This window comes from Ctenocephalides felis, unplaced genomic scaffold (genome assembly GCF_003426905.1).
Source record: "Ctenocephalides felis isolate EL2017-DRISC unplaced genomic scaffold, ASM342690v1 CF-g0.4_SCAFFOLD_01886, whole genome shotgun sequence".
NCBI classification, from domain to species: Eukaryota; Metazoa; Arthropoda; class Insecta; order Siphonaptera; family Pulicidae; genus Ctenocephalides; species Ctenocephalides felis.
Window position 1 is genome coordinate 78,647,749 of NW_020538040.1, and position 15,932 is coordinate 78,663,680.

At 35.3% G+C, this 15,932-nt stretch overlaps 1 protein-coding gene across 1 annotated transcript in view; it reads right to left on the minus strand.

Annotated features, from left to right (window-relative positions):
• LOC113375402 (collagen alpha-5(IV) chain-like) overlaps positions 1-15,932 on the minus strand; it is a 27,617-nt gene continuing 11,685 nt past the window's right edge. Inside the window, exons 15-23 of the mRNA XM_026615338.1 lie at positions 12,112-12,837; positions 9,659-9,766; positions 9,549-9,590; positions 8,902-9,471; positions 8,550-8,807; positions 5,354-7,246; positions 5,002-5,079; positions 1,709-1,945; positions 1-334 (exon numbers count right to left, since the gene is read on the minus strand). Coding sequence (XP_026471123.1) covers positions 111-334; positions 1,709-1,945; positions 5,002-5,079; positions 5,354-7,246; positions 8,550-8,807; positions 8,902-9,471; positions 9,549-9,590; positions 9,659-9,766; positions 12,112-12,837 — 4,136 coding nt within the window. The 3' untranslated portion in view covers positions 1-110. The remainder of the gene's footprint in view (positions 335-1,708; positions 1,946-5,001; positions 5,080-5,353; positions 7,247-8,549; positions 8,808-8,901; positions 9,472-9,548; positions 9,591-9,658; positions 9,767-12,111; positions 12,838-15,932) is intronic.

Here is a 15,932-nt window from a genome sequence, read left to right on the forward strand (position 1 = left end):
AATAATACACTATTCACAGAACAAATGACTCAAGATGGTGTTGAGAGATGTAATGTTTCTAACTTACTCTCATGTTAAATATAATGTTCTTGCATCTTCTTTGAATTTATCTAAGAGCTTTCGACAAATGCTATACCGACGCCTGATTGATTCAGTACTTTCATAAAGCTGTCGTTTCCAGCTGATCTTTGATTTCTCGCGCTGCCACTGTTACATTGGCCGCAAGGATATGGTATGGGTATAGCTGATGGAAACAGCGGTTGCAGTGTAGTCGGCTCTGGTCCTTTCGTGTTACCATCCGGACAATACGGGAAGAACACAACCGGCAGAAAACCTTATGACAAGTATTGATAAAAATAATTACTTTATTTCATTTTGAAGTGAGACGCAATACAATGGGAATCAGAAAAATTAAAGTATGCATTTAATTATGTGTTACACGTTAACGCTAATGCACGTTAGGCAAATATATTCACCAAAAACTGCACAAAAGTCCTTAATTCGTGCATTATTCAATATTTTTTATATATACAGTACATGCCAAAAGTTTCCGGACACATGAAAAAAATCTCATTTTCTGAGTTTTTAGCTATATTTTTCATATAAAAATAATTTTATTCAAGTTGGTTTTGTATATTCTACGTAGTATTAATATTTAGTGGCTGATTTGTAACCAATTTGTGAGAAATGATAGACTAATTAGCAATGAAAATGTTAAAATGTCACTGCGGTCGATTTTCTTGAATATGACCACCCTTTGCTTTGATCACTGCAGCGCATATTTTTGGTAATCTTTCGACAAGTTTTTGCAATGTTTGCGCAGGTATGTTCTTCCAGGACTCGTTAAGGAATTCCACGGGACAGGGAAGCTGGTTGGATGCAAATTGTTCACGCGGCGTTTAAGCTCGTCCCACAACAGGCCACTCCATTATTTGAAGTATATTTTCGTCTTGTTTTCGCTTCAAATAATTGGCACAGAGTCGGGAAGTGTGTTTAGAGTCATTATATTGTTGAAAAATAAATTTTGGACCAATTAAATTAAGACCAGAAGGAATGGCGTGGCGCTGAAGTATGCTATGATACTGTTCTTTCTTTAATGTTCCATGTATTTTGACAAGCGATCCGACTCCATTGAACCCAAAACAACCCCAAGTCATCACTGAACCATCACCGTGCTTCACAATGCAAATCGATTCAAGCCCGCTTCATAATGGAGTGGCCTGTTGTGGGACGAGCTTAAACGCCGCGTGAAGGATTTGCATCCAACCAGCCTCCCTGCCCTGTGGAATTGCCTTAACGAGTTCTGGAAAAACATACCTGCGCAAACATTGCAAAAACTCGTCGAAAGATTACCAAAAATATGCGCTGCAGTGATCAAAGCAAAGGGTGGTCATATTCAAGAAAATCGACTGCAGTGACATTTTAACATTTTCATTGCTAATTAGTCTATCATTTCTCACAAATTGGTTACAAATCAGTCACTAAATATTAATACTACGTAGAATGTACAAAACTAACTTGAATAAAATTATTTTTATATGAAAAATGTAGCTAAAAACTCAGAAAATGAGATTTTTTTCATGTGTCCGGAAACTTTTGGCCTGTACTGTATATTAATGTCCTGGTTTAATAAGGACCTATTCATATTGTGAATTATAATGACAAAGAATAATTTGATCAAATCAAATGAAAATTCTGCGGTATTTACCTATAACTGCGCCTGGCGGCAAATTTTCAGGACGAATTGAACTAAATGCAGGCGTGCCAGACGGTCTATTAAAGGCAGCTAGTTTAGTATCACTACTTTCAGGACCAACCAGATAGCACGGGCAAGTTGATGTTGTAATTTTTGGTACGGTGATTGGTTTCACAGATAAAGGTGGCAAACATTTATCGCCAGACGTGGGCGGAGTGAAAATGAATCCACCGTCAAAACTGTTTGAAGCTAAATTAAAAACAAATTATATAATTATGTTATTCCTCGTACTATATGGGTAATACACATTTGCAAATATTCGTACTATGAATTACTTCAATAAATTTTTAATAATATTAATATTTAATATATGAATGCATCTGAAACCGAATGTACTTCGCAAGCCATGTAAAATATGTGTATGTATAAATTTATATATATATATATATATATATATATATATACATATTATGTATACAAATTTTCTGTAATGATGTATATAAAGATGCTCCTCCGAAAGGATTATTCGGATTTCAATAAATCTTTCTGAAGTTTGTCAATGGAAATTTTTAGGATATAAATGATTATAAAAATATAGTAATAGAAATAAATAAAAAAAAAAATGCAAAAAACATGACATTGAAGATAGTTTGACAAATGAAAACTGTCACCAGCCAGAAATTTTAATTTACTTATGAGTCTAGATAATATTAGAATATAATATATTCATGATTATGAATAAGAAAAATGTAATGATTACATTAGTATTGGCAAAAAGCAGCTGAGATGTACCAGAAATTAAAATAATATATGATACAGTAAATGTTTGGTAGATGAAATTATATAATTCAATTTGACAGATTATTATTTTTAACTAAAGTACAATACAAAAAAATAATTACTTTTTCAAAAAATTATTTAGAAGTTTCATTGTGTCAAAAAAGCATTCGTTTGGCATTTGATACGGAATATTTACTGATGTCGATAGAGTGTTTTGGGTCTGAATTTTTTTACTGTGCTCCAATTTGCATTTGGAATTAGGTTCATCTTACTCTCAAGTTCAAGAATTAAAATAATTTAGAGTCCGCCGTCACCCCCCGAGAGATTACAACCCTTTTCAGTGGTGTAATTTTATTTTTCACAGAATAACGTCGAATATCGATAGAAGAACTAATTATAAGAAAAAAATGTTTTATAATATTTTTCAAAAAAGCACATACTTTTCAAGTTACTGGTTACTAAAAATTCGTTTCTTTTTGATGTTATTCGTCGGTTTTCTGCAAATATCTCCAAAAATATACATTTTAACGAAAACCATGTAATGAACAAAATAATATCAATTAAAAACTTAATAAATTGGTGTTTTATAATGTGTCCTAGAAACAATATTAAGCTAGATATGGAAAAGAAGGTCGTTTTTCATTTCGTTCGAAATTTAATTGTTGTATTTGTAGCCATCGAGCGGCGAGGTTTCACATTTTATATAATCCATTTGGTTTTACAAGCTTTAAAATGAGTACTGTCAAGGGTCTGATTTTATTTTCTTCATTTAAATCAAATAATTTTTATGAGTGCCACCAAAATTAAAATTAATCGTATTACATTTAGAATTAACTGGGTTCAAGAGATTCCAAAATATCAAATAAAATTATCATTATTCTTTTTACATTTCATATAAAAAAATTATAAAAATATATTGTATTGACAAGTTAGTTGTATAAATGTTAGTGCTAATGAATAGTGTTGTATACACATGTTTAGATGTAAGCTACCAAAGTTAATATACACTGATGATGACGGAATTAAGGTTAATTTATAAATCTTTTTAATTTATAAATCTTCTTTTATTCTTTGATGTATCGCCCTACAAAAACTTACATATATATCTCAACAACTACTAAATCATATATATATATATATATATATATATATATATATATATATATATATATATACATTGAATTGAATAAAACAGCCAATGCTTCAAATGTAAAGAATTTATTTTATTTACTGTAGAAAAGCAAAAATAATTTAAGAAAAGACCAAAAAAGGTAAAAGTAAAATTGTATGAAACACATAATTTTGTTTTTAACCAATTTAATTCATACAATTTTACTTTTACCTTTTTTGGCCATTTCTTAAATTATTTTTGCTTTTCTACAGTAGTAATATGTGATTGTGGTGTTGTAAAATGTGTTAATATAGTGTGGTTTTTCCTGATCTGGTGTGTATAATTGTAGTTTTCAATTAATTTTCCAATATAAATTCATTTTTCAAAACTTTTTCTTTATAATGTAAATTTCTTTTAGCTGAATGATGAGACACATCTAGTCTCGAAACGTATAAAAAATATAATAAATTCTTTACATTCGACGCATTGGCTGTTTTATTCATTTCAATATGTTTCAACGTCGAACAAAAAATCCTCAATATATATATATATATATATATATATATATATATATATATATATATATTATGTTTTTAGCTTCTCGCCACAAACCTTTAATTTGTAATAGTCCTTTCAGTAATCGAAAAATTTTCATCACTCTTTCAGTCAATGAATGTTTTTCGATTAAAATTTTCTTAAACATATGGAAAAGTTTAAATTTAACTTCAAACATCTTATTTTTAATTAAGGGTTGTCCACTACTAACTACTCCTAAAAAATATACACCAGTCCAAGTATCCCCTCCTACCACGAATCCTTATTTCATAATGATGGTTTTATTAGTCGAATCATATTTCTCCATGCCTTTTTCAAAATAATTTTTAGTTATTGGCGACGGAGACGATGTCATCGATGTAACAAGATGCCCTAAATTATTGAATAATTCGTGCATAATCACTGATTTTCAGCACACACAGTACATAGTTTATTAACGGCTTGCAGAAAAAGCAAAAATATTGAAATCTGATAATACAACAATAATTGAGAGGAAACTAGGTACCATACATTTTTTTTAAATCTTACTTGATTCGCTAGGCATGCCACATCATAATTCAAAAATGCATGTTCTGATTAAGAGAATAATGAGATAATGTGCCAATTCAATTTAAATAAAATCAGTTTCAGGTTACGTTGTTACTTGCGATGACTACCCATAAACATCCAACAGTGGCATGCTTTGCAGTTAGTAAACCATCCAGATTATTGGTGTTAATTGCCCCTTTTACTTATATACCACATACTTCCACCATCACAATCAGTTAATTTTTATACTATAATTTTTCCAGAAATATTTTTTATGGTTAGTATCTATATACGAGTATATATGCAAATAAAATATATTAAAGAAAATTACTTGATCCTCCTGGGCCGCCAAAGTGACATAGATCTTTTCCCCCAGAAACTGCGGGTCCTCTTGCCCCTTGTGAAAAAGCTGAAATAGAAATAAAATCCTGATACTATAAGGGAAATAGCTACATATATTTAAAAATTAGCAAAATATTGTCTTCGTTGTATGTAGTGTCGAGCTTTAAAATCGTTGCCATTTAATGATAGGGACTGTATGCAATTTTTATATGCCCTCAAATATCTGCCACAAACTAACTCAACAATTTACATCTACAATTGCAAGTGTTAAAAGTGTTCAATAGATCTATTAGTAAAAAACAGTTATCAATAATAATATCGGAGACTTGATATTCACATACCGGATAAATCTCCTGGAGCCTTAGATGTTTTTGCAACATCGGTGATTTTTGAACCACCTGGAACAACTAGGCTTCCTGTGCTACTCGGTAATTTTCCAAAACTTCCAAAGCTGCTTGAGATACCTTGAATGCCAGGACCACCAGGAACGTTCGGGCTTCCTAAGCCTGCTGGACCACTGGGTCCTCTTGAACCACCAGGTACGCTTTTACCACCTGATCCAACTGAGCCGCTTGGTCTGCTAGGACCACTTGGTCCATAAGGACCATCAGGTCCACTTAAACTACCGGATCCTCTCGGACCACTTGGTCTACCAAGCCCGCTTGGACCACCTGAACTGCTTGGACCACCTGGTCCGCTTGGTCCAATTAATCCATATTGACCTCCAGATCCACTTGAGCCACTGGCTCCTTCTGGACTACCGGGTCCTCTTGGACCACTCGGTACTTTTCCAATACTTCCAAAGCTGCTTGGGGTACCTTGAATGCTAGAGCCACTAAAAGCGTTCGGTCCTCCTAAACCTGTTGGACCACTTGGTCCTGTTTGGCCACCGGGTCCTCTCAGACCGCCAAGCGCGCTTGGCCCACTAGACCCTCTAGAACCTAAAACGGGCACGCTTTGACTACCTGGTCCAATTGAGCCACCTGGTCTGCTTTGACCACCTAGTCCGCCTGGACCACTCGTTCGGCTTGCACCACTCAATCCGCTTGGACCACCGGGTCCTCCTAGACCACCGACTCCTCTTGGGCCTCCGGGCCCGCTTAAACCACCAGGCCCAATTGGACCACCGGGCCCAATTGGACCACTGGGTCCTCCTGGACCACCAACTCCTCCTAGGCTTCCAAGCCCGCTCGGACCACTGGGTCCTCTTGGACCACTAGGCGCGCTTGAGACACCTGGTTCGAATGAGCCACCTTGTCGGCTTTGACCACCTAGTCCGCTTGGACCACCAGGTCCTCCTGGGCCACCGGGTCCTCTTGGGCCACCGGGTCCTCTTGGGCCACCGGGTCCTCCTGGGCCACCTTGTCCTCCTGGGCTACCGGGTCCTCCTGGGCCACCGGGTCGTCCTGGGCCACCGGGTCCTCCTGGGCCACCGGGTCCTCCTGGGCCACCGGGTCCTCCTGGGCCACCGGGTCCTCCTGGACCACCGGGTATTCTTGGACTACCGGGTCCTCCTGAGCCACCAAGTCCCCCTGGGCCACCGAGTCCCCCTGGGCCACCGCGACCCACTGAGCTACCGGGTGCCCCTGAGCCACTGGGTTCTCTTAGGCCACCAGGCGCGCTTGACCCACTGGGTCCTCTAGAACCACCGGGTACGCTTTGACCACCTAGTCCACTTGAACCACTCGGTCCGCTTGAACCACTGGGTCCTACAGCACCACCAATTCCTCTAGGGCCTCCAGGCCCGCTTAAACCACCGGGTCCTCCTAGACCACCAATTCCTCTTGGGCCTCCAGGCCCGCTTAGACCACCGGGTCCTCCTGGACCACCAATTTGTCTTGGGCCTCCAGGCCCGCTTGGACTACCGGGTCCTCCTGGGCTAACGAATATTCCTGGGCGTCCAGGTCCTCCTGGACCACTAGGTCCTCCTGGACCACTAGGTCCTCCTGGACCACTAGGTCCTCCTAGGCCACCTGGTCCGCTTGGACCTCGGGGCCCGCTTGGACCTCCGGGTCCGCTTGGACCTCCGGGTCTGCTTGGACCTCCGGGTCCGCTTGGACCTCCGGGCCCGCTTGGACCTCCGGGTCCGCTTGGAACACTGGGTCCTCTTGAACCGGCGGGTACGCTTTGACCACTTAATCCACCAGGTCCACCGGGTCCACCAGGTCCACCAAATCCTATCGGCCCAGGTCCTCCAGGTCTTCCGAATCCACCGTAACCGCCAAACCCGCCACCTATAATAAATTACAGATGCCATATATATATATATATATATATATATATATATATATATATATATATACTAAATGATCCGATAGACGTTGTCCTGTACTCACATCTACGTTTTTCAATATCCTATACTAATAATTACCGTTCTGTTAAAATTAATAATTATTGTTTTTCGAATTACTAATTACACCAATACACGAAAAAAGTGCATTTTCATATTAACATTTCAAAAAAGGTGATATTTTGAGTTTCTAGTAACACTTGCGATCCGTTTAGTAACGTTTTTGTATATATATGTATATATATATATATATATATATATATACAACTACGAACAAAACTACTTATTACAATTTAATCATAATTAAACAAATTTCACGTAAATCATCTTATTAAACGTAATTGAACATCATCTGTCAAAGACTAAGATTAGCCAAATCCGTACAACCATTTTCGAGTTTTAGCTGATAATTTTATCGAGAGCTCCATTTTTATATATATATATATATATATATATATATATATAAAGTATAGATATAAATAATATAAAAAGTATAAATATTAACTGAAAACGATAAAAAAAATTTTTTTCTATGTTCCTTGCGCATGATCGCTGGAAAATTCTTCATAACTGTAACCTCTAAAATTCTCTCTATCCCGTTCTCTCATCCAATGACGATACAGTTTCCACTATTTTCAGCTGCAAACACGTAGGCCCACATTTTACTCTCGTTTACACACACGTAACTCTGTTTCCAAACTAACAAGATGTGCTTTTGGAATAACCTTTTTTATAATAAACATATTATTTATTTTAATTTTTACAATTTTCAAAAATTTTCATAACTTGATGTTTTTTCAATTTTTTATTTCATACTTATTTTTTCGTTGCAATTTTGTGTTGTTCTTTGTGTTATATTTTTTTAAAATTTATTTGTATGGTGAGTTTCTTTACATTTGTTTATTTTATGTTGTTTTTCATATATACTTTTCATATACATTGTTTCTACTTATTTTTGTCTGTAATTATGTATCTTTTATATTATTTTTTATATTGTTTTAATTTGTAACCCTGATATATTTATTTGTAGCACTGAAGATGGGTCAAATCTGGACCCGAAACGTATGTTCTCTTAATTAAAACATTTTGCATTAAAACTGTTTTTTTAATTATTGGATGGATGCCCAAGAAACAATTTTTATCATATTATTTCACCATCTGAAGAAAAACCTCTCGCTTTATATATATATATATATATATATATATATATATATATATATATATATAAGATATATATATGTATGTACCTTTTAGACCACCCGGTGTTCCTGAACCTTTCGTGCCAAAAGCGTCACCAGGTTTGCTTTGACCACCTTGTCCAATAAGGCTTCCCGTGCTACTCGGTAATTTTCCAGCACTTCCGAAGCTGCTTGGAATACCCTGGATTCCAGAACCGTCAGGACCTCGCGGATCTTTCGGGCCTCGTGGACCACCGGAACCGCTTGTACCCACTGGTCCACGTAATCCACTTGAACCACCTGCACCGAAACCGCCGAATACGCCACCTTTAAAACAAATTACAATTGCACACTCCGTAATTAATGCCATATATTTGTGGACTGTTAGAAATGGCGAGTCCGTCTAGACCATTCAAAATACCTGCGCCACTTGGACCTCGTGAATCTTCTGGTCTTACACTTGCTGAGACCCCTGGAGATCTAGGACCATCTTTTACCGGAAGATACCCCCTCGGAATGGTACCGCCTAAACCATCTGGTCTACCTGGTCCACCCTGACCGGGTTTGCTTGGACCAGCAAATCCGCTCGAACTCACGGGTCCGCTTGGACCTGGTCCAAATGAACTCCCTGGTCTGCTTAAATCAATTAATCCAGTTGAAATACCGGGTCCGCTAGAACCGCTTGGTTTGCTTGGGGCACCTGCTCCGCGTTGACCACCTGGCAAGCTTGGGCCACCTAGTCCACTTGGACCACCTGGTCCACTTGGACCACCTGGTCCACTTGGACCACCTGGTCCACTTGGACCACCTGGTCCACTTGGACCACCCGGACCTTTTGGACCTCCCGGGCCCTTTGGACCACCCGGGCCCCTTGGACCACCCGTACCCCTTGGACCACCTATGCCACCAAAACCATCAACGCCTTTAGGACCTCCAGGACCACCTAATCCTGTTGGACCTCCCGGTCCACCGGAACCACCAAAACCACCACCTTTAAATGAATTACAAATGCACGGGCTATAATTAATGTCATTATGTAAAAAGTTATATTTAATATGCATGAATCACCTGGACCCCCCTGATGTACGTAATCTTGTGCTCCCGGTCCATCTAAAACATTGTTATATTTATTTTAAGTAATTATTACTGTTATTATAGTCTACTATTTTAATTATTACCTGGTCCAGCTTGATGAACATATTGACCATCACTGTCCGGTTTATATTGCCCACTACCATCCGGTTTATACCTATCTGGTCTATATTGACCACTTTCAGAAGGGGCGCCTAAGAATGAACAAATTAATTAGTTCATTCATATTTCACATATTACCTAGGCTCGGTGACGTTCATATCATAATTTGTCAAATATATATATATATATTTTGGTTTGCTCTGGGTTTATAATACAAAAAGGCGGAAGGGAGATATTTGACAACCTTATATATATATATATATATATATATATATATATTTATATATATAAATATATATTTATATATATATATATAAAATTATATATATATATATAAAATTATATATATATTTATATTTATATCATTGTCTGACATTGAAAATATTTCGACACATGAAAAATTACATGAAATTTGATTTACTTGAAATTTGAATTTAGTTGAAACGAGTCTAGATACTATTAGTATATAATATCCATATTTATGATTATAAATAATAAAAATGTAATATCTACATTATTATAACCAAAAACCAGCTGAGATGTGCCAGAAATTCAAACAATATAAGATACAACTAGTGGTGTATGGCATTTAAAAAAATCACAAATAGATAGTGTGTGATATAAGTGTTGTTCGTAGACTGATTGATGGTATAAATTCAACCAGTCTACGAACAACACATACATTACACACTATCTATTTGTAATTTTTTTAAATTAGTATTTTGTGAAAATATTATTCAATTACAAGTTTAATGTTTATATCACGAGCATTACCATATACTGATACCATAGATCATTAAATTCTTCCAATTTAACTCTAAGATTAACTAATTTTTCCACTGAATGGAGGCTAGGATTATAGCCGAAACGTATGAATGTAAAATAAATTTTTGAAAGAAATTCATGTTTTTTATTGATGTTATGCCCGATTACTATAGACTTTGTTGATACATATGTCAACATCAAGTTCAGAATCATACAATATATATATATATATATATATATATATATATATATATATATATATAAGCTTTACATAGTTTTATTTACACACACATATGATTACACATGATTAAATAAATTTCATAATAAAAATAAATCGCTGATTTTTGACATGTTGAAGTACCAAAAATGATGCAATTTTTGTATGGCAGACCTCTAAGGTGAGGTCCCAGGGGTATATAAGGTTGCCGTGGCCGAGTTTGTTAACGGGCGTACCTGTGGATGAGGTCGCGTGTTCCCTTCCCCGCTACGGCAATCTGACATCGGGCAGCGCAATGTCCAATTGAAAAAATCTTAATACTTAGAAATTTAGATAAAGGTGATTTTATTTTACTTTGGTCAATTAAGTTTTTTTTACTGTGGTCATAAAAATGTTATTCACGGTTACGGTTTTGAAGCTCGAATAAACGATATTAGTAAAAGTTGATCGCAATATCCGAAAATGGTCGGAAATATATATATATATATATATATATATATATATATATATGTATATATATATATATATATTGACAGAAATTAAATGTGTCTCGAATGATTGACATCTCTTTTCATTTCATTTCTAAAAAATATATCATGAAAAAGTGACCACTGATACTGAGTACTTTATTCCAAGTATTAATTACTTACATGTTAAATATCTTTCATATGTATTAGTGTTAGTCTAATAATTTCAAAACCACTGATGATAATGTAGGATTTTACGTCGAAACATATGGCAAAATAGAGAAAGTTATAAAAATCTTTATTTTGATTATTTTTACTAGATGTTACGCCCTCCAAGAAACTAATCATACATTTCAATATGTAATTTAAGGTACTAGGTACACTATTACAATATACAATATAAGGTATAGGTACACTATTCCGGGATAGTACACTATTCATACACAAGTTCCAGCAATTTGCCTCAAGGCACGATACATACACCACTAGTTCTATTTTTGTTTTGGAAGTTTTTCAACTTATTATATTTTTCTGATTTAAAAAAAAATTAAATATATGTTTGCAATTATATCAAAGTAATATTATTTAATTAGCCATATTTTTTATAACCAATTCAAGTATATTCATCAGGGCAATACGATCAAAAATGTATGCTTCAAGTGCTATCACGGAATAGTATACAAAGATTCTCGTCATTATGCCACGAGCCGAATTTTATCACGGAATTAGAGACAAATTCGTGGTTCAGCAAAATGCCGATTATTTCTATAAATAAAATTGTACGCCGCAAAATTGTGTTCTATAATAATCTTATAGGTCTGTTCACTTTCCTACTGTTTTTATAAATCATCTTTATTTTTTTTTTATTTAAAGTCAAACGTTAAACATCCCGTAAAACGGTACATTTAACTTATGTATATATATATATATATATATATATATATATATATATATATATATATGTGTGTGTGTATATATAATGTAATACCTGTTTTTACAGGAGTTGCAAAGCCACTTAGACCCTTTTGACCAACCGGTGTTCCTGAACCTTTCGTACCAAAAACGTCACCAGGTCTCCCTTGACCACCTGAACCAAATAAGCTTCCTCCACTGCTCGGTAATTTTCCAATACTTCCAAAACTACTTGGTGTGCCTTGAGTCACTGGACCGCCTGGACCTTTTGGGCCTCCAGAACTTATTGGAACATGAGGTCTTCTTGCACCGCCGGGTCCGCTGGGACCGCTGGGACCGCTGGATCCGCTAGGACCGCTTGGTCCTTTTGGACCGCTGGGTCCGCTGGGACCCCTGAGTCCGCTGGGTCCACTTGGACCGCTGGGTCCACTTGGACGGCTGGGTCCACTTGGACGGCTGGGTCCACTTGGACGGCTGGATCCGCTGGGACCCCTGAGTCCGCTGGTTCCGCTGGGACCGCTTGGTCCGCTGGGACCGCCGGGCCCGCTGGGACCGCTGAGACCGCTGGGACCGCTAGGACCGCTTGGTCCTTTTGGACCGCTGGGTCCGCTGGGTCCGCGGAGACCGCTGGGTCCACTGGGTCCACTGGGTCCTTTTGTACCACCTGGTCCGCTTAAACCACTTTGACTTTTTAGACCGCCCGTACTTATCGAACCTCCTATGCCACCAAAACTACCAAATCCTTTAGGACCTCCGGTTCCATCAGATCTTCCCGGGACACCAAAACTGCCAAACCCGTCACCTTTAAAATAAATTATAAATGTATGTATAAATATATATAATATATTTGAAAACATTTTATATTCACGGAACATTTTGTTACGGTACGGAAAGTTCCAGCAATTTGTATTAAGGCACGATGCCATACACCACTAGTTCTATCTTTATTTTGAAAGTTTTTCAACTTATTATATTTTTCTGATTTAAAAAACATTTAAATAAATGTTTGAAATTATATCAAAGTAATATAATTTAATTAGCCATATTTTTATAACCAATTCACGTATAATATCAGGGCAATACGATCAAAACTGTATGCTTCAAGCGCTATCACGGAATAGTATCAAAACGCAATACGATCAAAACTGTATGCTTCAAGCGCTATCACGGAATAGTATACAACGACTCCCGGCATTATGTCACGAGCCGAATTTTATCACGGAATTAGGGACAAACTCGTGGTTCAGCAAAATACCGATTATTTCTATAAATAAAATTCTACGCCGCAAAATTTTGTTATATAATAATCTTATAAGTCTAATTTGTAGAGAGTTAGATTGTAGAAATAAATGAAAAAAATTACAAAAAAACGCTTATCATTGGTTGACCTTGAAAATATTTGAGTCATAGTTTGACATTAAAAACAAATGAAGACTGTCATTTGCCAAACATTTCCATCCACTTATAGGCTAAGACATTATTAGAATGTAATATATTCATGATTATGAATAAGAAAAATGCAATGTCTACATTATTTTTGCCGAAAAGCGGCTGAGATGTGCCAAAAATTAAAATAATATAATAAGATGGAGTCAATACGCACCTGACAGGTGATGCAATCTGCGCATGCGTCTCACGGTTGTGGCATGTCAGTGATTGCGCCTCAAACATACCCTATATTATAATTCAATTTGGCAGATGGTTATTTTTTAACTAAACGGTAAAAAGCAATAATTAGTCAGAAAAAGACCTTGAGTTTTCATCTATATACGCTTATACGTATCTTTTATTCTTTCAAAAATATAATAATGTGAAATTAGTTGTTTTTTTTTAAATAGATGTTTTTTCATAAAATGATGAGTTTTTTGAAAATGTTTTGTACTAAGGTTGTGGTATTTTCCAGAGTCCATCAAAATCTCTTAAACCAAGTTACTTCCAGATGGAATACGATTATTTTTATTGTTTATTATTATTTTCATTATTTACGATTATTTTGGTTGAAATGGCACTCATAAACTATTTGATTTAAATGAAAAAAAAAAACATAGTATGCGTCTTTTATTTGCATAATAGCTTACTCATTTTACACGTAGAAGTACTCATTTTAAAGCGTATTTTAAGCACTATAAAACCCTACTTTCTAGCCTAATATTGTTCCTAGAATACTTTATAAAACACCAATTTATTAAGACTTTAATTGATATAATTTTGATCATTACATCAGTCTAAATTATTTTCACTTTTAAACTTGAGAGTAAGATGAATCTAATTATAAATTGCATGCAAATTGGAACACAGTAAAAAAAATTCTGACAGGAAACGCTACATTGACTTGAGTTAATATTCCGTATCCAATGCCGAACATATGCATTTTTGACACAATGAAACTTCCAAATAATTTTTTAAATAAGTAAATTTTTTTGTATTGAGATTTAATAAAGTAAGGCAAAACACGACTGCAGTAGTTAAAAGATAATAATCTGTCAAATTAATTATAAAGGGTATATTCACAGACAGTCCACAGCCGCCAGGCGCATGCGCAAATTGTTTCTGTGCTAAATATATAATGTATCTTATATTATTTTAATTTTTGACACATCTCAGCTGCTTTTCGGCAATAATAATGTAGACATTACATTTTTTTTATTCATAATCATAAATATATTTTATTTTAATATTGTCTTAACCTATAAGTGAAATGTTTGGCAAATGACAGTCTTCATTTCTTTTTAATGTCAAACAATGCCTCAAATTTTCAATGTCAATTAATGATAAGCGGTTTTTAGTAATTTTTAACTTCCCGTAGGGCAAGTTATAGTAATCGCAAAAAAATCGAAAATGAAAATTTTTATATATCTTTACGTTTCAGAGGTTTCTGAACATTTTGGCATACCTTAGAAAAAATGGATGTATGTGTGTGTGTGTGTGTGTGTGTGTATGTGTGTGTATGTATGTACGTGTGTGTATGTATGTGCGGATACAAATTTTCGTCGACGATTTCGGGAACACGGATCAACCGATTTGAATAATTCAAAAAGCATTCGATTCGTATTGATAAGGAGACGTGCTGATTAGTTTTTGGCGAAGGCAGGTCAAGCCGTTCCAAAGATACGGGGCAAAAAGTGCCGAAAACGGTAACTCAGTTTTTAAGAGAACGGAGCGTCCGATTTGAATAATTCAAAAAACATTTTACTTGTATTGACAAGATGAAGAATTGATCAAATTTTCATGAAGACAGGTCTAGCGGTTTCGGAGATCTAATGATAAAAATAAAAAAAAATGCCATTTGGCGGTCAAAAATGATCATTAGACATATGCACATCAAATTATCAGATATTTTATAAAGATTTTAACAATAAGTATAATTTTTTTTTACATTTTTATGGGTTCCGTACCAATGCTTATCCGTTAGACGGCGGGCACGGCAGTTGCGCGCTTTGACATTTTGTCTCTATGCAGATAAAGCAGTACGATTGCTTTGAAAAACAGTTCAGAATTTCCAAAGTATGTCAAAATGAAAAAAACTTTTTTTTTCAAAAAAATTTTGTTTTCAAAAAAAAATTTTTTTTTCAAAAAAAGTAATTTTTTGTCAAATTTATAGTTTCTCTCTAATTTTTTCGAAGTAAAATTTTTTTCAAAAATGTTAATCGTTTTTCAAAAAATAATTTTTGGTACGGGAAGTTCCAGCAATTTGCCTTAAGGCACGATGCCTTAATTGCCTTAAGACAGAATTCCACTTACAGCTAGTTTCCATTTATTTCTATAATCTAACTATATTTCTATAAGTCAAAAAATCCTAGAAAATTCTTTAATAAACTTCAGGTAGATTTATGAAAATTCTAATGATCGTTTAGGAGGATTAACCTTTAATACCCCATTACAGAAGAATTTTATATA